Genomic DNA, 23,982 nt, shown 5'->3' with positions numbered 1-23,982 from the left:
AGCAGGAACCTGTATAGGATCTCATGCTTTTAGCATTACCCCCATACATTTATTATGTGCTGTCAAACACAGGAGCATTAAATCTACTCACCTAACGTAGACTTATTCTTGCTGACAAGCCAACAGTGATACCCAAAGAGAGAAGACAGACTGACGGAAAACATAGCTGCAGCAAAGAATAAAAACATGATGTGGAACTTGGCTTGAGTATCAGGAAGGCCATTCTAAAAACAAAGAAAAAATTACACCATGAGAATTGGGGAAATAGCTGTTTAACTTGATTATTAATAATCCTTTATTCAGCCAAATCGAATTCAGTGAAGATACAGATGTACCACACAAGAGTGAATAAATGCATTATACACCTTGTAGGTACAGACAGCCATGATGACAACATCTAAGTTAAAGAAACAGGGACTCTGCTGAGAAAGTATAAATACTTATAACAAGAATCTGAAACTTGTATCTGAATTCTGAAGTGTCTTTTCATGAGGAATAATTTACCTTTATAAAAATTGTCTTATTAGCCTTTTCAGAATACTTATATAATAGTATAAATACTGCATACCTGGGAAGGTAATAACCTAAGCTTTTCCACTGCATCGCATGAAAGGACTATAGCAGTCATATAAATTCCCTTGTAAAATGTTTTCTAAATAATTGCATACTTGTTCTATGCAGCTTCAAATTAATGAAAAAATAAGTGAAATTTCATAAACTATGATAAACAAAAACCAGAGGACTATGATTATTAAACTTCTGTACCTTGTATTAGGACATACTAGATTATAATGTCATTTTACAATTTTTCACACAGTGGTAACTTTACATGCTTGAAGACAGTATGTAGATTAGGGTACTTACTGTCCAAAACTTGATAAAATACTGTAAATCCGTTGCAGCAATGAAAAGGCAGTACAGGAGAGAGTAGGCCAAGAAGAGAAGAAAAAATTTGTAATTGGAGAATCCTACACAGTTGTTCACCCTGATAACAAAAAAAAGTAAAAGTATAAATGGAAAGTAATTAATTTGCTTTAATCCACTTTAATTTTAAACTTACTTACTCTAAAGAAGTTAATATCAGCATGTAATCCAAGTTTTGCTTCCTATCTGTGGTGCCTCAAGCTACTGAAATGTATTTAGCTTCAATTCCCAAATTAGTGCAGTAATTATAACCATCATCACCACAAAAAAAACCCAAAGAACCTTACCAGGTAACACCACTTCCAACAGCATACTGAAATTGAATTTTCACTTATGGTATGAAATCTGTTCCCAGAATATTTGATGTAAATGTGACTGCAATTACAGTTACTTTTTTACTTTGTAGGTAAGTTTAAATACCCATGTTTTACCATCAGGCGTACTGCACATAACAACTGGGAAAGTTACAAGCCAAGAATTTTAATTTCGACTGAATTTTCTGAGAACAAAACTGTTTTATTTAATCCACATCCTCTTTCATTAATTATACTAAATATTAAATCTTCTTAGAAAGATTCTCAAGCTTAAGAGTATTCATAGGAGATGTCTAAAAATATTTACATTTATATAAAATAATGAAGTGCTACTGTTGAATAAACAGAAAATGTTCCTATCAGTGACAACATGGCAGCAAAAAAAAAAAAAAATTAGGAATAAGTAAATACATATCCAAATGTTAAAATAAATCTCATTTTATCATTCTTCCTTATGGGCTTCAAGTTTACCTGTTTCCCATTTTAAAAGAATTAATACATGATAATGAGTCACTAGTATATACTGCCATCAGAGAGAAATGATGAGGCTACATTTGGTACCACAGCAGCTTCCCATCAGAGGCAATATATTAAGTATTAGAAATTTCAGAGCTCTATTAAACATGTACATCCACCAAAGGAAAAATAGTGGAGTCCTGCCCACAGACAGTTTATTGGTAAACTGCTTCCTCTCTCTTTTTTTGGTTACATTAAGAAGTTAACCAAAGTTATCTGCTAGCTTTGACATAACTCTTCATATGAGTTAAGAAAAAATAATTCTACATACCTTCTTTAACTAACTGATTTGCTGTCAGAAAGATCAGCTAATTAAGAGAAGACTACATCCATTAAAGCACTTGTATGTTGAAAAATAATTCTCAAAAAATAAGAACATGTGACGAGTGTCAGCTTTAGCTTCTAGAAGTAAAAGTTACTGCAACTAACCTCCTCATCAGGAAGACAGTGACGGTAATGGCAGGATACAAGGGTATCAGAACAGGGTCAAATCTTAAAATAGAATCATAGAATGGTTTGCGTTGGAAGGAAACTTAAAAGATCATCTAGCTCCAACCCCCACTTCCACTGCACACATCATCCTCAGGGTGGACAGGAGGTTTGTTTTGTAACTGGTTTTGTTTTTAAAAAACATGACACCTTGCCTAAACATTAAATTTAGCATCACCGTTTAAACATGCAGCAATAGTATTAACTACAGTTAATAATTAACTTAACTGTAGTATTAACTACAGTTAAGAAGGACTCACAACAGATTATTCCAATTAAAAAACCAGAAGATACGTTTTTAAGCTCATCCTGACTCTTTTTGGAAACTAAATTTTCAATTCTCTACAGTCAAGTGTTCTTTTTTATTAAATATGTCAAAGTAAGCAATTTCATGATAAACTGCAAGCAATTCAGATTCAAGGTTTCTAGGAGAATCCTGTTTTCCTTTCCTGGTACTTACTTTAGGGCAGTTTTTATGAGAGTTTAGTTTGAGAAAAGAACTATCAGGTGAAATGATATTCCCCAAAGACAAAATTTCTTGAACTAAAGACAGATTTCATTCTCATTGTTCTTTTATGGTACTGCACATGGTACACACATTAAAATAAACTTTCATAAATTATTCCACTCTCTTCAATTTCGACAAAGACCCAGACTGAGGAGTTCTTACTGGAAGAGAATAGCTCATCAGAAGATTAAAGTAAACACCAAGGTTTTGTAACTGTACTATTTGAGCACGCAGTATCAAATCATAAAACCCAAGAATGGTGGTTAGATTTGAAGTCCAACATTTCTGAGGAAGAGTAAAACAAATAAATGTACCAACAACTGGCTAAATAATGGTGTGCTATTGCAGTGAGGCATTCATACAGAAGAATGGTCCAGGTTAACCATTTGGAGTACAGATAATATTTAAAACACTGAATTTGGGAGCACAAAAAGAAGAAATATGCCTTTGGTTTCAAGAGTTAGTTTACTGAAAATGGCAGGCAAAGAAAGCTGACAAGGCACTGAAGGTGATGTACTAGCTCAGTTAAACAAAATGCTTCAGAGAATTATTTTCAGATGACTCAAAAGACGAAGAAGAGATGTTTCAAATGATTCCTACGGTGTTCCTAATGCACTTAGTATTAGAGTTGTCATAGACAAATCATATTTTTGGTGATGTCCCAAGTCATCGCATTTCTGCCTGTAACTCCATCTATACATAGTACAAGTAGCAGCAGCACTAGCATGGAAATCACTAATGCTTTTATTTCTGCAACACTTAAACCTTTTAAAGTAGTTTGAGGGCAATTAGCATTAAATATTTCCGTTTATCACAGCACTTACATTACTGCCACAATAAAGCTTCCCAGAAGGCAGAAGTGAGCTGACCAGGGGCTAGGACATGACAACCATCTTTCTTACTACGTCTGCCTTCCAAACGCTTCATCTTACTTGCCCTAGGTTATTTTCACCTGTCCTCTCTCCAGGAATCCTTCCCCTAGCAGAGCATTAAACCAGCAGTAATTTCCATTACTGATTTCCTGCTGTCTCTGCACACTCATATGGGTTCTTCCTCCCTTTTCTTTCTTCCTTAACTTGCTCTCACCAAAATAAATCCCAACACAAAATGCACAGCAGGACCTAGCAATGTTTTCAGGGGGGCTTAACCTCACTCACTATAGTGATTTGCACCCTTACTTTGGCTGGTAAAACAGCCATATATTTCCCCAAAAGACCCTTCAACATGGGTCTTTAAAGTGACTATATTTGATCAGCATCTGTGCAATATTTCAAAACTCCCTCATCACTTCCATGCAGGTGTTTTTTTCAGGGTGAGCAAGGGACTGTGGATATCCACTCAAATTACGGAAAACATGCAAGATAGCAAGACAATACCTCTTTTTCTAGTGCATTTCTGTTATTTGGAGTACTCCCAAGTATTCCACCAAGAAACATTACATGTCTTTCAGGTACCTTCTCCATTTCTATTTTTTCTCGCTTATTACATTAAAAACAAAGAGCCATGTAAATATTCTCTAACTGAGTATGTTTATGTTGCTTGGGTACAAAGAATCTGCAAACAGGCAAAATAAGCAAATGCTACTGAGAAGAAAACAATTTCTTTTTCTAGAAGTCTATGCCCTAGTGAAATACCACTTTGCTGCCCCTTTATACAATATTTAAGTGTTTAGTTTTTGATTTGTTATTTGATGCAATGGATTTTTATTCTGAAGTTTACATGGACGACATTTTCAAGGACTATCCTAAGGCAGCAGAACTCAAAAAATCCCAAACAGACCATAAAGCTTACGAGAAGCGTGCAATAATAATAGCAATACTTAGATTTTTCCCTGGTATTTTGTCCAGAATAGCCCAACAGCTACTTTTCTTACAGCTTTACACAAGACCGCTATAAGAAGGCTGAAAAAAGTAAACAGCCTTTTTTCTCCTAAGAAATCTGTTCCACATTCAATGATTTTATCTGCTTGTATTTTGCATGTTTGTTTGTTTCAAAAAGCATGGCTACTAACGCTAAATATCACCACGTTTCACATGCTGATAGCCCTAGAGCAAAAAAATGTGTAGGAAGTAACTCTACCCTATACTGTGAAATGTTTCTTTCAATTGTCTCTACCACACAGTTGCAAAGTAAGAAGAGTTTCTTAAATCAGATGATACTTTGTCAGAGGTTGTGGTCAGGACCAAGACAAACAAGAGGAGCCCAGCACCCCTTCCTCTCCCAGTACAGTCTCCTCCGCCCAGATACTTGATTTAAGAAGGTCAAAGCAGCTGCTTAGAACCATCTACCATTCAGTTTGTCCAACACAGGAGATTCTTCTTTTCTGACTGTTTTCATTTGGTGAAGAACTGCCATCTACCACTCAATTCTCTTAACTTGGACCTTACTATACAATAAACTTTCATTATTTTTGTGAGATATCTACCAAACCTGACATAAAATTAACTACACATCCTGTCTCCCCCCTGGATCCAAGGGCCGCTGAGAAACAAAACCACAGCGTGGGCTGACACGGCAGCAAGAGGAGGGAGGGTGGGAGAGAGAGAGAGAGAGAGGAGAAAAAATGAAAGAAAACAAAAGAACCCAGAAAACCAAAAGAGCTAACTTGCTTTTTCCACCAAGCCCACTCAAGCTGTCCTGGGAGCTTCAGTAAGAGGAACAAGGCACAGGCGTTCCCTTTGTTTTTTAACCCAGGGTAGTATTTCATCATTCAATCCAACTAAGCCACAGCAATACTCAAACTCTGGGTCCATGAAGAAAAGATTAAATACTTAAAAGAAGTTTTCTTACTGACCAGAAGTCTACCTCATCCTAATAGTAAAACCATGGAGTTACCTAACTCAGAGATCTAAGAAAAAAAGATACATGAACTTTTTTTCCCAGATCTCACAGTTAGGAAAAGCATCTAACTCTAGCAATAGTGAAGCACCACCTTCCTAATAGGCCCCTCAAGAGTTTATTTTACCAAATCAAAAAGTAAGAAAAGAGAGTCAATAGCACACTCACCAAGGGCAGTGATGATCCATTTTCAAAATGCATCTTAAAAAACCACCAGTGGAATGTCAAGCATTGCAAAAGGCAAAAAAAAAAGTCAGAAGCACAGTTATGTGTCAGATTTCAATTATTCACATACAGATTAAGAACTATCCATACGTACTATTAGTTTCTTAATCTATTTGACAAAAGTAGCTATTTAAGTCCACACTATATTAGAGCGCCTTAGAAACTGTGCTAATTCTATTACTATTATTTACTGATAAAACTAAATATATTTCCAAATACACTATTTGCTTTTAAAAAAGTACATACAGATGCATGCAAAGGTTTTAAGAACTTACCTGGTTTGAAAATTCCAAACATTTTTGCCATTAATCACTCTCAATTAATAATGCATGCATAAGAAAACCAGATATAACAGAAGCAAGTGAATTTTGGCAAGGTAAAGACAAAATTAAGGTATTCTGCAAAATATGTTAAGTAATGGCATTCTGCAAATTTCAGTCACATTTCATAGGGTCACACAGGTCACCCTTTCTATCCCTGCTCAGCCACCAGAATGTTCCCATCCAGCAGTGCAACCACCATCCCAGACAACACAACCACGGTTCTCTTTACGCCTCAACTCAGCTCGTCTTTCAGCAGCTCTTATTTTGCTGGACAAAATGGGAAGTTTTCTCTGCCTCGCAATCACGTTGGAAGGTTTGATGCACTATCAGCTCAAGAGTATTTGGAATAGGCTTAAAGCTAAGAATAAATCAACCTTTGAGGAAGCCCTTTCTCTTAATGTTAGACATTTCAATCACTGGGGGCAAGAATGGGAAAACACACAGGCTTCCAAGATAACTGGAGAAAAGTCAGAGAGAAGAACAGCCGAAAGAAAGATTAAATTAGAGAGCAATTAGACTTCTGGGGAACATGAAAGTGAATTTTGTTTTGTGTTAGATGAACAAAAACTTTACGACTTCAGTCAGAAATGGGGGGTGCTTGGTTGTTTCTTTCTTTAAACAAAAATAACCTGCAAGTTATCCAATGAAAAATAGGATATTAAGTTTATTACCTCGGATAAGATGTAAGTGACATCATGATTAGATTGAGATGGGTAGTGATCTTTATTCAGATTCTAACAAGAAAAGCAAATTTTGGTTTATCAGCTATTTTTGGTTACATTCTTAAGGAAAATTCTTTATTAATATTCATAGTTTTTAACCATTGTAAGAATGTATAAGACTACGTGATCCATGTTGGCATCAAGAAAGCCATCAAATTAATTAAAAGTAAGTTACAGACCTTCTTAGAAACAAGTGGAGAAAACCCCTAAATCTGAAAAAATCTAAGGGGAAAAAAAAGCTTCTTGGCCAAAATCTTATACCTGAAAAATCTACATATAAAAAATAAAAGCTTCTGTGCAAAAAACCCTCATTAATTCAGAAAACCATTTAATTCAGAAAATAATTTAAAGTATTTTCTTACTTGTCGCATACAGAACAGTGATGGCAACGATCTGGTTTTACAAGATGACATCTGTCACAGTATCTGATTGCTAAAGAAAAAAGTTCCAAGGTTAGATCTCGCTGTACAATTATACATTTTGATTCCCGAAGCCTGCACGAAAGTAAATACTAGCAGAACCCCCAGGAAAGCTTTTCAGCACGATCAGAAGCAGTTGCAAATATTGAAGCTTTCTTTAAGTACGTGCAATGCTGAATCTAGCAGAGTGAACCTGAAAAGCTCAAGTTTTGCAATCTCTGCTAATCATGCTAATCAGGGCTTTTTCTTCCAAACACCTCAGCTCTGCAAAACAACCAGTGAACCAACAAAATCCACAAAGCCCTCACTGGAGTGGAAAACCTTTAAAGACTGTTCAACAATATAGCTATTTTAAGCTATTATTCCAACAGCTTTATTTGACTGTATGAGATTAGCTCTTGGTTTTGTGTAGCTAGCCAGCATTCACAAATTCACAACATCACTAGGTTAGCATTAACCCTCAGTTTGAAAGAACTTTTTCTTGCAACTGAACAACCAAAAAGAAAAACAGTAACACTTTCTTACTGTGACCTACCTAGCTATACATGACATACAGACGTGATATATTTTTTTTAGTTATTTTTTTAACCTATGAAGGAAGAATTCTATGCAGTTAGTACTGCTGCAGCCTCTTCTGAAGTTTGTTAGTATTACCAGTTATTTGTTAACGTCAGTTTGCAAACATTTAGCAAGGCACTGTCAAACCACTTTAAAATCCTAAAGTGTACGCAGCAATTTACTTTCCAACAATCTTTCCACTGGATAAATGTAGCTGCATAAAGCTGTATTAAAGTCACGTCACTTTGTTATTTTATGAAATATGAAAAGTAGTTCTTACCTACAGTCCAGACCCTTGATTTTTTTTTCTAATTAGTTTAGGTAGTACATCAAGACACCTGCCTTCAGCAGTCTCCTGAACACCTATTTACCTCCAGACATTGTCCGTGTATAGATAGGAAGATCCTTGGCTGCCCGTCTCAAGACTTCTTGCTGTGATTCACCTCTAGGCTCCCTCTCTAGTGATTCCTTGTCTGAATATGATAGATGAAACTGGAATAATTTTTAAAATCAAAGATACATTAGCAAATTTCAAGATAAGTAAGCATCTGTAGAGATGAAAAGAGAAATAAATATTCATCATATGAAGATGGATTAGCAGCAGATACAGCAAATAATCCAGTGTTCCTGAAACCCCTAATGTAGTTTATGGCAATTGAAGACAAAAGTCATGCAATTCTGAATGCTTCCAGAAGTAATAGATGACACTCTTCAAGAGGAGAATCAAGAGTTTAACATTGCCTAGAAAGGTAAATTAATTTATATGTGTAATCCTAAATATTAGCTAGTGAATATAAACTAGGGATGTCAGTTTTTAACTGAAAGAAAATATGCTACTAGGAACAGCAGAAAAGATAAGCTTTATTTCTCTTCTGGTGTCCAGTATTTTCCCCATTATTCTTTGCCACTGGAGAACTGCAGTTCTCTTCATGTAGGTGTTAGGATGTTTTTACTTCAGAGACTGGCTGAAAGATGGAAGAGATGGGTGTCCTGAATGATAGAATAACCCATGTCTTAACATCTTCCCATATAGGAAGGACAACTTCCGTCACTGCCCAAAATGACAATAACAAACATTGTTCTAGTAAGAGCCGACAGGATAAAAATTACTGAATGGGATGCATGGTATATACAACATTCTCTGCAACACAATCACACAGCCAGCAACAAACCGCTGTAGCTTCTAGGAACGGGCAGATGCTGAAGTCTTTGGTACCTCTACCAGAGGAACATGACACAAAAATCACCTCTGAAAAAAGTCTGTATTTGGCAGGAAGAGTGGCTGTCTCTAATCCATACAAGAAACAGAAGCCCCCTGAGTAGCATTTATGTCTACAGAAAGGCTATTCATTACAATAATACTAAATTTTTTCAGAAATTAAACTGATTCATGTAAAACTATGAAAGCAGACAGAAACACACAGATAGGAGCCTATTCTCAACATCAGAGAGAAGGCACCACTCTACCTTCCTGACAAAGCTCACAATCTTCCAGCAGAAGCTGGAGGTTCGTGGTTTAGCATGAGTTTCTTAGGTCACCTTTCATTCTTTTCACTAGCAAGAATACATTCTTGCCAACTCCTGAATATATCCCCTCACTGCAGAAACTTGGCTCAGAACACTTCCATTTTTTAATGCTTTCTGTCTGATGTACACACAACTATTGCTCCATCATTTTGTATTGTTTCTTGGAGGAGTCCTAAGTCTACAAAACCTTCCTGTCTGGGAAAACATCTCTCCCACCTTCATGCAATGCTTGTATATAGCTGGTACACACAGGTGCAGAATGGCACACACTAAAGCAGAGCCCCTCAAAGTCTATTGACAGAAACTGCATTTGGAACATTAGTGCTTTTCATACGTGTAGAAAATTAAAATAAACTTAAAAAGAAATACACAGGCTGTGTGCTTTGCACCAGCTGCAGCATTCATGAAAACAAACTGCAAAGGCTTTATCTGTTTCTCAGTCTTGAAACGAGTATTCGCTGTAGTTGATAAGTCAGTTCAGTTAAGGTGAAAATACATCCTTCCACATTTACACACATCATCCTAGAAACGGGAAGCCAAGCAGTACCTTAACATTACAAAATACCCTAATTAGATTTTTAAATTACAGCTCTAGTAGATTAGGAAAAAGACATGGAACAACAAAGATGTCACTTACTGTCAGCAACATTGTGTAAATTCAAAGAACACAGAAACATCACACATCGCTTTCTATTACCCGCATTCAGTACTTTTAATAACCCACTTAAGGTTCTCCAGTAGCATTGTATGATGGCTTTGGAATTCCACTATAATTACGAAGGATTTGTCAAAATGTTTTGGAAGCCTTTCATTGGCATCAGCCCAGTGATTGAAAACCCTTCTAATTATCGCTACAGTCACCATACACATGCATATATTTTTACATAGTAATTACCAAATGAAATAGGTTCATTATTTCGCTCCTCTTCGCCCCAAGCTGTAGTAAAGACGGCTGTATGAAATTCAAGGAAGATGCCAATTGCTTTGAATTATCCATTTGTTTCCACAATTATGTATCTTATCAGCGAATGAAAACTATTCAGAAAAGAACCTCTGCACAACAGACAGTAGAAATTGCAAGCCATTTATTTTGTGTTGGCATGATAGTTCTAGGAGCTAGAGTTAAGACTCCATGCTGAAATAAGTATTGGTTTTGTGGATGTTTCAAACTCCATGATTTTTTTTAAACGTTAGAAAGAAATTAAAATTAAAATTAATAAGAAACCCAATACTGTACTAAAAGCAATTATCTTAAGGCAACATCACGTTGAACAGGGGTTTGTATCTTAACATTCTCCAAGACAACTGGACCTTTCTTCTTGAACACTTCTGTACTAACTGGGCTTAGACTTGGAGTATATATTTACTCAGAACTCTTTTCTCTGTAGCTGTTCTATACTAGCTCCCTTCCTGCTTATCCAGATGTGGCTTTGCAGCACCAGATCACCAAGTTCCTGCATGCCAAAACTGATGGGGGAGAAGCTTTAATTCGGAGACGACAGACCGACAGGCAATGTAAGTCTTAAACACAGGGAAAAAAATTTTTTACCCACACAGAGTTATCAGACATGCAAAGATTGAAGCTGCTAGTTCAAATAACTCATATTTTTCAAGAGGAGAGGTTTCTTTCTTCTTAGTATCATAAATATTATCTAATTTATCTTAAAAAAAGCCCTTTAAAACTTAGAGAAGGTGTAATTTTTTTGTCTTGGTCATTACGCTATTTACAATCTGACTTAATCCTAGTAAGAAGCTGTAACTATCACCTGCATTTTTCTACACAATGTAGAACTACGTAAGATCAGAGTAAGTTATTCAAATAATACAAAATCAGATACTTGACAAAACAAAAGTAAAGTTTATCTTACTTCTTTTGAAGGATTCATTGGTAGTGTAAAGATTGTTTTCCAGTATGACCAGACGAACAGCATGAAAAATATGTGGTAAGCAACCAGGCACACAACTAAAATCAAAAAGGAACAGAATTAATATAAATAGACCAGTGACACTATAGTACTTACAAACAGATGTTGTACATATCACAAAATACTCTAACACATGTAAACACAGATTTTCTCCAAAACCTCTGCAACAAAAATGCTGCACTGCAACTTTACAGGAAGCAAATACAGATGGTGTGGGAAAAGTCATGATACAGGCTACATATATTACAAAAGTTTGAGGGGAATGGGTAGGAGCCTGCAAGAGCCCCGTAATTATTTAGCAAGCAGTCTCCCTTTACACATTTTGTTAAATCCTATTTAACTAATGCGCCTCTGCCTTTTACCTTTATAAACCATGCAGGGGGATTGCTAGCCATACAAAAAACCACACCCAAACAGAACTCCAAAATTCTTCAAAACCCCGCAAAGGAAGTATAGCTACCTAAAGAATGACTAGAGTGAGGGGAGTCTCAAAGTGGATACGCATGCAATACCTGAGCAGTAACCATAACCAGTTAAATTATTTTGCTAGATTTTTAGGAGGGAGAACATTAGCATGCTTTTTAAAAAACTTGCAGTTCTTTAAATACTGATGTTCATTCACTACTTTATATTCTTCACAGGCAGTGATTTATTCTTAGATTTTTCTAACTGATGCTGGTCAACATTTTCCATGCTGACTTTATTTACTAGAACAGAGAAAGTAACACTAACTTTTCCAAAGAGCCTGCCATGGATGGATAGGTCTTTCCTTTTAAAAGATCTCCCTGTACTAAGAAATTCACTACAGTAAATCCAAGTTTTGTAAAACTTGTATCTCCGATTAACTTGCTCTAAAGCAAAAGAAAGAGTATTTCTTCGGATTTTTCTTCCTCAGGCAGAAGAGCAGCAAATAAAAGACGGCTAAGACAGCAACAGAGAAAATCATTATTTCCCTACCATAAAGACAAACTCAGATCATAGAGAGCTCAGAGCTATATGGAAGCTACATTGTCAGATAGTTTTTATACAACTTTTATAAATTTATAAGGTCATGAAAAAAACATCATATAGGAAAACGTGTACTCTCACTACACAATCTGAAATATTGTCCTCATATGGTTAGCTCCTGTTTTTATATATGTAATGTTATTCGGTGCTAGAGGATTTTCCATAATGCACGCATGATAGTGTGTATAAATGCAGAACAGGAGCCCAGCATGTTCTTGATCATGCTGAACAAATGTTTCTGGTGTTGTTTACTCAAAAAAGCAGCAACACAATAAATATGTATTCTTATCCACTAGGCAGTTAAAAAACAATAACCAAAAGCTAACAAAATCTGATGAATAACACTGTACAAAAGCTTTTGGAATGACAGGAGAAGAGCCATATGCTGTGTCTACAAATTGAAAAAAAAAAATCTCATCAGTGTAAGTAAGTGACAGAACTGGACTCCACATCAAACAGAATACACTAAATGACCATCTTGTTATTGCACAGAAACAGGCCACATTTTTATTAGAACATTTCTGTCAGCTCTAAAATATCCAATTTACTCAAACAAAATCAGTGTTGCCTTAAACAACAGCATATTCACAGCATAAAGTGAGGACAAGGCAGGGCAAGTTACATCAGTTCAGCATGCTATGTATTTACTAATCTGTATCTATATTTTATCGTTGCAAGAGTAACAGTAACTATGATTGATTAAGAAAATTCATTTTTCATTCATAAAAAAAAAAAAAGGACTACTGGGGGAAGAACAAATTTTAGCCTAAAGACATGATCCCATGTTCCCCCTTTAAAGTCTGCACAAGACTTAAGCTCTTCTTGTTTTTCTCTTGCACCTCCGTGTTCCACCCTGGCCCAGGTCCTGACCAGTCACTTCTCCCAGGTCACCCACCCACCAGTTTCCCTGCACGTAGTGGAGACCCTGGGCTACTCTGTTCCTCCACTGGAGGTGTTGAGAGTCCAACACAATAACCTCTGTTCCCTTGAGACAAAAAGAGCTGCCTGCAGCTCCCTAGGCAGAAATCCTTCAATTTTACACTCTTTTAGGGGGGAAACAAACCAAACTAAACCAAACAACCCCAAGACCAAAACTCCAAAAGATGTACCCCTCACTTGAAGGCAATTTGTTTACAAATAGCTAGAGTTGCCTGGAAATTTGCAGCCTGTTGTAGGGTTGAGCTCCATTTGACCAGTTTTCACCCCTGAAAACACTCCGGGGAGAAGTACAGCCAAGGTAAATTTCTTCTGACTGACTGAGGCTCACCAAGGCTTTGAGCAGCTAAAAATAAGGAAATTTAACATTCCCTAATGCATTTTGCTGATAATCTTAATGTGCTTTGTGAGCAATGCCCAACAACACACTTGCTTCACACACACACTATGGGGTAGGTAGCAAGAAACTGGAATAATTTCCAAGTCTGCAGGTGCTGAAGTCCACAAATGCACTTACACAGTCATATGGGGGAGGAGATCCCTGAACCAAAAAAAGTTTTTCAAGCAAATGTTTCTTAACTGACAAACACTTTTTTTAACTGAGTGTGTTACCAACGACTTAGTAAAACCTTCTGGAATGACACAAATGTAAAAAGCATACAGTTTGTCTCCTAACCTCCAAGCCCCTCCTCGAAAAGCTCTGCAGCCCCACACTTCACACTTCCATGTTGTGCTGTAGTATTAAAATAGCATCTGGAAAATCAATCTAAACATGTTACAGCTTTGGGGCAGGAACACTAGCGGCAGCTAATCATGCAGTTTTATTATCTTCTGAAGAGGTTATGTATCTGAAGGACCCTGTTTCTTCAAAGACACTGGCTTAAAAGAAACTGCAGGAAAAATTCACCTCCCATTTAACTATGTTGCACTCTGCACAAACACTTTGCTTATCTTTGGAAGTCCTGATTTTACAAGAATTTTTCTTGTTATGAGGAAAAAAAGAAAACAGAACACGAAGATTGTTTTAGTTGACATTCCAGAAAGTTAATAGGAAGATTAGAAGTTCTAAATTTTCACGTCTATTTGGAATGGCTAAAGCAATATCCAAGAACATCAGTACAACAAAAGGAGCTCAGCAACACAAAAAAATACTCCTATGTAAAAAATCTGTTAGATCTGCACCTCAGTTCTATTAGTAAACTACTCTACTATCCAGATATATAAATTCCATTTATAAAAACTAATAAAAATCTTACCTTTTTCTCCAATATTTGTCATTGTCACTGAAAAATGAGGAAACAAGAGTAAAAATTATGTTTAAATAGTAAATTATGTAACTGCGTATTTTAAACTTTTGTTTTTCAACCAAAGAGGGGAAAGCAATCACCAAACAATACACACTGAAGGCCACACACATTATCAAGTTTTTATGCTGTGTATATTCATCACAACAATAGGTAGACAAAGTCAATTGTTTACAAGGTTTTTTGGCTTCCACTCCCAGGCTCAGTTGCTGAGATCGCCATCTATCTGAAGTTGCCCAAGTTTAATCCAAGAAAAGCCACCTCTGAAGAACAGTTACTTCTTTAACTGTGACTGCAGAGGTTTTATTGTTTATACATGTTCTGTTCTTGAGATGGAGGTGTTGGACTCCAGAAGTAATTCTAGAGTAATACTCAGTTATACCTTAGATCTCCAAGGCATAAAAATTTAAATTAGAAGAGAGTTGTGCTTCCTTTAAGAAACAGTCCATAGATTACAGGATTTGGGGACAGTAAGAAGGTGAGAAAGGCACAAGATTGTCAGGAATGGAGTAGAGCACACAGGGATCATGTATCAGTCACTGCATTAATGAGAATAAATTTTTTTATTACACCTATGTTACATCTCAGTCACACAATTTCAGAAAATCAACCATCCTACAACAGATATCTCAGAGGGATCAGAAACTCCCAAGTGATCAAAACCTCAAGGTGCTCTTCCCTTTTCACACAAACCACTCCACCCAACTAAGCAGTCTACAAACTAATATACTGACACCTACAACTGCGAACAAGAGGATGGTAGCTGTACAGATCTAATCCTCTGGAAGAGTGAACACTCATCAAGTTCATAGATGATGCCACCCTGGGGACACCAGCTGACACGCTCCTGTGCAGGACTGCCATCCAGAGAGACCCAGACAGGTAGTAGGAGCAGCGGGCCTGCAGGACCCTTAGGAAATTCGGTAAGGCCAAAGGCGAAGTCCTGCACTTGTAAAGAAACAACCCCCTGCAACCACACAGCCTGGGGACTGCTCTGTGGAAGAGGCCACAGAGTAGCCGGTGGGCAGGAGCTGAGCATGAGGCAGCAGCCCGCAGGCAGCAGAGAGGGCCACCAGCCTCCTGGGCTGCATTAGCAGGGGCACGGCTGGTTGGCCAAGGCAAGGGATTATTCCCCTCTGTGCAGCTCTTGGATCACATTGAGAACATTGAAATTAACTTTGGGACCCCCAATACAATGAAGATGCAAGTCTTGGGGAGAGTGACCAAACTGGTGGGGACTGGGTCACTAACCCTCTGAGCAGAGGCTGCACCGCCAGGGCTTGTTCAGCCTGGAGAAGACACAGCTTTGGGAGGACCTAACAGGACCTCCAGGGAGGCATCAAGGAGGTGGAGCTGGGCTCTTCATAATGGTGCAGAGTGGGAGGACAAGAACCAGTAGGTATAAGTTTAAAGATCAGATTTGATACAAGGAAGACTTTTTCCATCATTAGAACAGTCCATCAGTGGAGCAAGTTGCCCAGACATGTACAGTCTCCATCTCTGATGCTTTTCAAGAGTCAGTCGGATAAAACCCTTGTGAGGCGTCCCTGCCCATGACAGGGAGGTTGGATTAGGTGATTAGGTCCCTTCCAACCTAGGCCATTCTATGATTCTATGACCTCACACCTAACCCTGGCTTTCATTAGGAGGTCAGACTAGATGAGAAGAGATCCTCTCAAACATGAATTATTCCACGACTCTATAATTATAAAATAGGTCTATTAAAATGAAGAATTCACTACAACTCTACAAAAAAAGACCATGTAGTCTACCTGAGGGAAAACAGTAAACATCCATGTTTGTAAAGTTCTTCACAAAAAATCAGAAAGACACCACAGAAGTTGCATAAGCCACTCTACAGAAAATTCTTTTCTGTCCTTAGCTTTCTAGTTCAGCTAAGAGAAATCTTTAGAGCTTGAAAAGCTAAATATCCAGCTAGGCAACTGCTAGGTAGAAGCTGAGGGGACATGTACCCATATTTGACTCTGAGGAGCAGAGATGCTGCAGTACAACAATGCACAAGAACTGTAAAACTGTAAGGAAACCATCATCCACCAGAAAATAACAAAAGACCTCTTCAGAGTTGATGTGTAATTTAGAAGTGCTGGAGCTCTCAGTGACAAACTAGTCACTACTCAAATTCTGATTTTCTTTCCCCACTTGGTATGGCGAGCAAGGCATGCAGAAATTTTGCCACTCTTCTTGGAATAACAACTCTTTGTTAATTAAAAAGCCATAGCCAAGCGTACATTGCAGAATCACCACTTTCAAACAAAAACTTACTTAAAATGACCTTTCACAATGATTTGTGGCATTTTTCTCTCATAACAATGGAATGGCATAGAACATGACTGTGGAAGCAGTTGTCATCTTTTTTCCCCATTTAATCTTGGATAAAATGTCTTAAATAACGTGTTGGAGACTTTTAACTTTTCCACATGTCTGTAAGTAAAGGACCAATACAGCTAATAAACCCAAATTTCTATCTGACTGCAAGGCTACAGCTTTTCAAAATTTCTGTCCACTGCAGGGATGAAACGCACTCTTCAGAGTCTGTACCTGCAGCTTTTGCAGTATCTAGCTTGGAAGCCAAATGTTCCTGACAGTCAGGAGGTGCAGACCATGAAGGCTAAAACGCAAGTGTCCAAAGACCTCCAGTCAATCTCAGTACAGACAACCATTTTTTTTTGATACATCTTGTCATTTTAATCTTTCACCATCTGAGTATAACTCAGGGTTACCTCATACACTCCTGAGTTGTAACCACTGTAAGAGATCGAAGCAGAAGAGAGATGTCGGTATCTTTAATATTACCATCTTTTTTTTCCACCTTTACTGCAACTGGTGTTTACAAGCAGATTAGCAGCACTGCTTCACAAACACCCCTTCAAATAGTGGCACAGAGGAATATGCAAGATCTCCAATAACCTGCAGCTTTTCACAAAGTGAAGCATGGCTCCCTGAAGGAGGTATAATGTATAGGAAAGTAACGAACAGGCACGCACAGTACCACAGGAACAGGGAGAAAATAACAGGGGGGGTTGTTGGTTTGGTTGTGTGGGGGTTTTTTGTGTTTGGTTAGGGTTTTTTTTGCACTAAAGTGGCAGAATTCACCAGATGGGGAAAAAGAAAAACAAGAAAATCTATTAAATTTCTCTTAAAAATTAAACTTTCTCTGTTTGTAGAATGACTATGTGACTACAATACAAAGATGCTTATAATTCTAAAATCACACAGTTTAAGTTAATGGAAAATAATTTTACAGCACAAAAACACCCTCTAATTTTGGATTCAATCCAAGAAACATTTGCTATTTTCCCCACCTGCTAAACAGCACACACGATACACCTATTTATTTAAAATAATTTTCATATTTTTCAGTAGATTCAATAGTATTTGATTATGTAGTTTTCTGTGAATCACTTATACCAGTATTTCTGGTAGTTTTCTCGTTTCTCTTCCAAAGAGTTATACTCACTGCCGGTAGTGCACAGAAAAGTAGGTCACTGTGCACCCTGTCATTAATAAATATCAGCTTTAAGGCTGCAAATTCACTCACTGGTAGTCAAACAGCATATAAATAATATGGGTAAAAAGCACTTATGCCTACAATGACTAAAACAAACACCAAGAACACCCCAATCCCAAACGTTAAGGAATTTTTACAGTCTGGGAGAAAACAGGGTAAAACCCCTTGAGAAAGGAATGGAACAATACTCACGTATGTTTAGAGACCGAGATAATTATAAAACCATGACCTGTCTTCAAGAAGTCATTAAAAAGTTATAGCTCTGTTTGCCTGAGATACCGCAGGGGCCAATTTCATTAAGAATCCGCCTTTCCCTGCTCAAGCCTCAGGATGCCATTTACAGTTCAGTACTAGCAGACTATCACGTAATTAGAGCCTCCCTGTTTCATTAGGCAGCTTGCAGACGACGCTCATCAGAATTAGGCATCGGGCTGGGACACACGCAGGACTTGAGCCAACATAGATGCCAATTTCCTGAGCCAGAAACGCCGTTTCTGCCCCGAGTTGCAGGCAGCCAGAAACAGGAACAGTACATTCAGTAGTCAACGCCGCTGTGGTTGCAAAAAACCCACCAAACAAACCAAGAACAATGACTGAGAACAGAAAAGTTGTGTTACAAAAAGACAGAAAAAAGCCCAGGGCAAAAAGGACACACAAAGAATCCCGGGGACTTCGTCCCGCACTGGCTGGTAGTCTTCCTCACCGGGAGGAAGCCGTGCAGAATTGGGAATGCTGCCTTGGCAAGCGAAGAGGTACCGCAGTATCTCAACACCGCCTGCTACAACCCCAAAAGCAAACTAGGTTGGTAAGAAGTGAAGCCACACTGCACCTTGCACTGGGTGAGACCTCAAATCAGTGCTAGAAATGGATTTTTCGTTTCTTGAACTATGGCTCATTTTCTCTTGAAATCTTTATTCGCATTTCATCTGTTAAAAAATTAAGTTGGCATCCACCTCTGTGCAGCTAGACGTGGCAAGACACATTACAACCATAAAACCCAAGAGACTTCAGAAGATAATGTAAAAAATTTGCACACGTTTTCTAACATTATATTTTGCTTGACTTCTAAACTCAAAATCAAAGCTCCTGAACAACAAATCTAATGGTTAGATTAAAAAATAATAATAATGATTTAAAAAAGACTGGAGAAATAAATTTTTTTTCAAGCTTTGATGGAAGTGGATATACAAAATCTTGCTTCCATATTTGATTTAGAATTTTTAAATATTTAAAACTTCAGAATGGGAAAATAAGATGCATCTGACTCAGAGACTCCTGCAGCCACATCTATAAATAGCTATTTCTCTCAAACTTTTATACAGTTTAACATCTTGGATCTGATTCACAAAACTAAGTACGTATTTTATCTTTATATCATATTTGAAGCTGTAAAACAGTGATCTATAGATGCAGTTTAACTCAGCTCTCTGTACACATAAAAGTGTTTTATAGCTGTGACAAGTGTTCTATCCTTGTCCGCAACAGTCCTTTAGGAAAAAAAAAAAAAAGTAAATCAGTGCCTGCAATAAAAACTACATTTTTGCTAGACGGGAGCAGTGATTTGCATTGATTCAGAGTGACAAAGTGGAGACTTTTGTCCTGAAGCAAAGCACTGTCGGTTCAAGTAACAGAAATTTTTCTGGGAGATTTAAGGTTGGCATAAATAGTCATCGATAACCCAAACATTTGGATTTGGCAGTATGAGAATGTGTCAGTAAATTCAGTTTAAGCCCTAATGCTGTGGCCATCAAACTACATTAACAGTTACCTAACCAGCAGAAAGCTGATATTTGATACCTTTACAGGCAAGGTCACAAAAAAACCCAACAACAACAACAACAAAAACCCATTGCTTTTGAACTGAATGTACCTGAGAATTGATCTAACTTTCATCTTTACAAACCTGCCATCTACTTTCTGAGAAACAATGACTAGCTGGAGAGTGAAGAGAAGTTGTTCTCGTTTAGAGAAGTTGTATGACCAGGTCCTTTTAGCAAACAAAGAGCACACCCTGACAAGTACATCAATTCAAGCTGTTAGGTATCAAGGAGTGTTAAATCTTTAACTGAAAACACAATTCTATCTATAATTACATCTTTACCATAGACCTTAGGTCTTCAATTTACAGCCATGGTTTAAATTTCAAGGCACAAAACCTCTAAGCAGCACACCAGACACTACACGGAGAAATAACCAGTCATACCTAATGTATGACTGACTTCACTGACTCTAATTCAATTTCAGAAGTGGAGAATGGTGGCTGTCTCTGAAAGTCTGGGAAAGAAATCAAATAAAATTTGAGAAACGCACAGGAGTATTGCTGGCTAAAATTCAGAAGCAAATTTTACTTGAACTACAAGTTTTGAAACTTTTCTGAAAGTAACCAGGGATCTCTGAAGAGGAAAAAATGTGATGTTTGCAATACATGCTATAAAAATACAAATTTGCTTTGACCAAAGTCCTTTTCTACCTCAGCAGCCAATGTACAGACAAGCCCTTTAACTGGTATTTGACAGCAACCAACTGCAAAGTTGCAAGGCATCTGTATTTCTATAGCCAAACATAAGCTGATTGTAAGACATGAGCAACAAGTACTATAAATTCTTTGATCCATTTGAAGAATATACTGAGCAAAGTGGTCAAAGCCAAGTGACCAAATCTTGGGCCTCATATTTCTTTTTTTTTCCTTCTCTCTATCAGCTTCTATCTCCATATTTCTTGCTGCTTCTAATCCCCCAATGACACTGTACCATGCCTACAGGGCATGCATTAATTCTGCCTCTAAACTGTGATGAATTAAGCAGCTTTTTATCCTGCTATAATTCCATTCCACTGATGTTACACAGAGTCAAAAACTTCAATTCAGCACTAATCAATCTGATCCTCCAGCAAAAGTCTTTCATGATCATTAACATCTTCAGCAGCTGGGTGTCATTCCATGTTTTTCTGTTCCATACTGAAGGTAGCTGTGGACAGATCCCAGTCACACACCCTATTCCAAAAACAAAGATGCGGCTTATGAGCTCTCCTGACTGTATCATTAATGTCTTGTTCTTCCTCTCTTCAACTGCGCTGAAGTCACTTAATTCTTTTCCAAGTCAGGCAAATCACTCACCAGGCGGCAATATTCCCTTCTTTCCCCTTCAGTGAAGTAGTCAGGAAGTGCTTATTGTTCGTTTCAATGTTCCACAGCAAATCTATTTTCCTTCTTAAAAATCACAAATTCAAGCCGCATTTTCTAATAGGATTCCCTGAGCATTATCCTCAGAATTAAAATCAGTGACACGTAAACATAGATCAAAACTGAACATTTATATTTATTGGCTTATCCCTTCAGCTGCACAGTTGTTGATACTAGTACTAAAAAAACCCTCTAATAGCACTGTTGATTTTTCACATTTTCCTTCTTATATGCAACTCCAAATAATGAACTGGCAGGTAAAAAAAACAGAACAAGAAAAACAAATGGATCTCAGCATCTGAGTTTGTCAAGAACATTTCTGACAAACAATAGTCAGAAACTGCAAATAACTCCTGGTTCTGCCTTATCCAAAGCACAGAGTGGATAACTACTCCCAAGTCCCTTACAGTTCTACTAACGCAAGTAAACCATACACCCAAAAAGGAAGACGTAAGAACAATTATCTTCTTTGCATATTATTTACTAAATTCAATATGTTTTCTCTCAGTTTGGATGCATGTGGGAGCTGGGGGTAAGAATTCTGTTTGCACTTTAAGTTACTACTGTTCCACATATACTATGTTGAAATTCTGGTAGCTTCAGCCTTTAAAGTTCAGTGTACTCACTGAATTTTGCCTGTATCTCCTCATCTATTTTAGAGGAAAAACAGTAAGTCTGTAATCCTCTGGGTTTGATAAACACATTTCTTTATGGGAAGGAATACTTAAAAGCCCATTAATTTTAAACATGAAGTTATTTTGGGGGAAAAAGACAACTACTACTGCCAGATAGGGGTTGTGAGATGACAACACTGGCAAAATAAAGAGAATGGAACTGGATTAGAGAGAAGCAATTTATAGTCAGTTGTTTTAAAATCCATTCATTTATACATTTAATTCCAGTATTCTATAACCAGCAGGAAGATACTCCTTTGCTAGTTTAATATCTATCTCCTCTCCCTTAACCAGCACAAGCACTTATCTGCATCCACTAATAAGGGACAGAACTCCAGGTAATACTACAGTTAAAAGTTGTGGATTCCTTTTTCTGTTTCTAAAATCTTTTTTTATTTCTAAAGTGGTACTCAATATTGTAAGTACTCAGCTCTAGGGTTGAAAGGGATCATCTTAGTAGACGTTTTTCTGAGAAAAAAAATTATAACATCCTCCCTGCAATATTCAGCTGAAATTGCAAAAACCATTCAAAATACAATGTTTGAAACACCTTCTCATTACTACAAGCTCAAAGAAACCGTTTACGTTACTATTGTGCAAAGTCCTTGCTAAGTTCCACTGTGCGACGGTTAACACTGTTTCCTGTACGTTGTTGTTAGCATCAGTGACAGTAAGCTGCAGTAAAATAAGCAGCCATATACGTCCTCTTGAGTAGTCAGTGCTGCAGGAATAAAAGATACACAGAGTAGACAGGCTGGCTTCAAAGTGTTGAAATGCTTACTACAGTCTATTCCTGCCGTTGGCTTTCGTTCTCAGGAGTTGTTAGCTATTCCTTCTGTTGTTTACACTAAATATTCATTAGTAAGACAAGACATAAGTTTATTTTATCTTAATATGTCAAAAACGAGGGAAAACATCCAGATATAGATAAAAGATGGAATTAGCGTAAGCCGCAGACAGCTGTTATGCTGAATGTAAAAACTGGTGAGCCAGGCAGAATGGGAAAGGTTAAACAATCCCCTTTGTCCCCAGACGAATTCAGTAGAAAATATTTTAGCCGAGCCCCAGGATTCTGTCTTCTTCCAATTGCAAGCCTTTCGCTCTAAACAGTTCTCAAGGAATTATGGTACCACAGTTAACAGTCTGAAGTAAGCTTCAAGCATGCCACTGCCCTAAGAGATACCTGCTGTCAGGCAGGCTAAAACTCCATTTTCCTCTGTTATACAGATTTACACAGAAGAAAAAAACCACATAGATCACTCTAACAGTAGCACCCAAGTCAAGTCTACTTTGTTGTGTAAACATGGCGGAGCTGTGAGCGTTAGGGCAGTGACCAGAGGGTCCCTTTCTCCCAAAACATCTTTGCCCTCCTCATGTCAGCTCGTGGCTCCCCTTCTCAGGCTGGCTTTGTCAACTTCTCCCACAACCTTCCAGACAATTCAAGTCCTTGAGCTGGAGGGAGATGCTTCAGCCTTGCTCTCAGCAGGGCACAATAACTCAAGTCCCAATTTCCAGTTGAAGTACAGCATTTAAAACTAACAGATTTGAATGTTGTTAGTGGGGAAAAAAAAGCCTACCTCTGACACAGAAGCCACATCAAGTCTTGATACCCCCCTTCAAAACCAAGGTGCTAGGCCTGGCAATAATTTTTTGCTTAATGTCTCAACTGATCAGCCAAGCATCTGTAGGACAAAAATTTTATCAGCGTCTTCTGCTATAAAAAAAAATAATTTAAAAAATTCCAAAATTAGGTACCAGACCGCTGAGATTTTCTAACAAGAACAGCTGAAAATCTGGCAAAGCTATACAGGCATATAAATGTGCTCGGCTTTGGGTTGGGTATTTTCCTTTCACTGCTGTTCCTTAAACAGATGCTTAAATGACCAATGGTCACTACGAACCCCACCTACAGTAGAGGGGAAGGGGGAGACAACAGTTAATTTGTATTCCTTTGTGCCCTTATTATAATACTGTCCATGAAACATCAGCACACCATACATCAGCCTCTAAAAATTCAAAACCTGAATGCTTTTCTACAAGTTATACCACAACAGAAATGAGA

At 37.6% G+C, this 23,982-nt stretch overlaps 1 protein-coding gene across 1 annotated transcript in view; it reads right to left on the bottom strand.

Annotated features, from left to right (window-relative positions):
- Window positions 1–18,843, bottom strand: part of ZDHHC2 (zinc finger, DHHC-type containing 2) — a gene marked incomplete at its 5' end in the record, with an annotated part of 25,690 nt that extends 6,847 nt beyond the window's left edge. Inside the window, 9 exon segments of the mRNA XM_009879030.1 lie at window positions 92–224; window positions 865–985; window positions 5,758–5,790; window positions 7,222–7,291; window positions 8,208–8,328; window positions 11,232–11,326; window positions 14,489–14,515; window positions 18,092–18,205; window positions 18,721–18,843. Of these exon segments, the coding sequence (XP_009877332.1) occupies window positions 92–224; window positions 865–985; window positions 5,758–5,790; window positions 7,222–7,291; window positions 8,208–8,328; window positions 11,232–11,326; window positions 14,489–14,515; window positions 18,092–18,205; window positions 18,721–18,843 (837 nt within the window).
- Between the last annotated feature and the right edge of the window lie 5,139 nt (window positions 18,844–23,982).

The sequence above is a fragment of the Apaloderma vittatum genome, unplaced genomic scaffold (genome assembly GCF_000703405.1).
Source record: "Apaloderma vittatum isolate BGI_N311 unplaced genomic scaffold, ASM70340v1 scaffold33220, whole genome shotgun sequence".
Classification (NCBI taxonomy): Eukaryota; Metazoa; Chordata; class Aves; order Trogoniformes; family Trogonidae; genus Apaloderma; species Apaloderma vittatum.
This window is presented reverse-complemented; position numbering and strand designations above follow the sequence as displayed.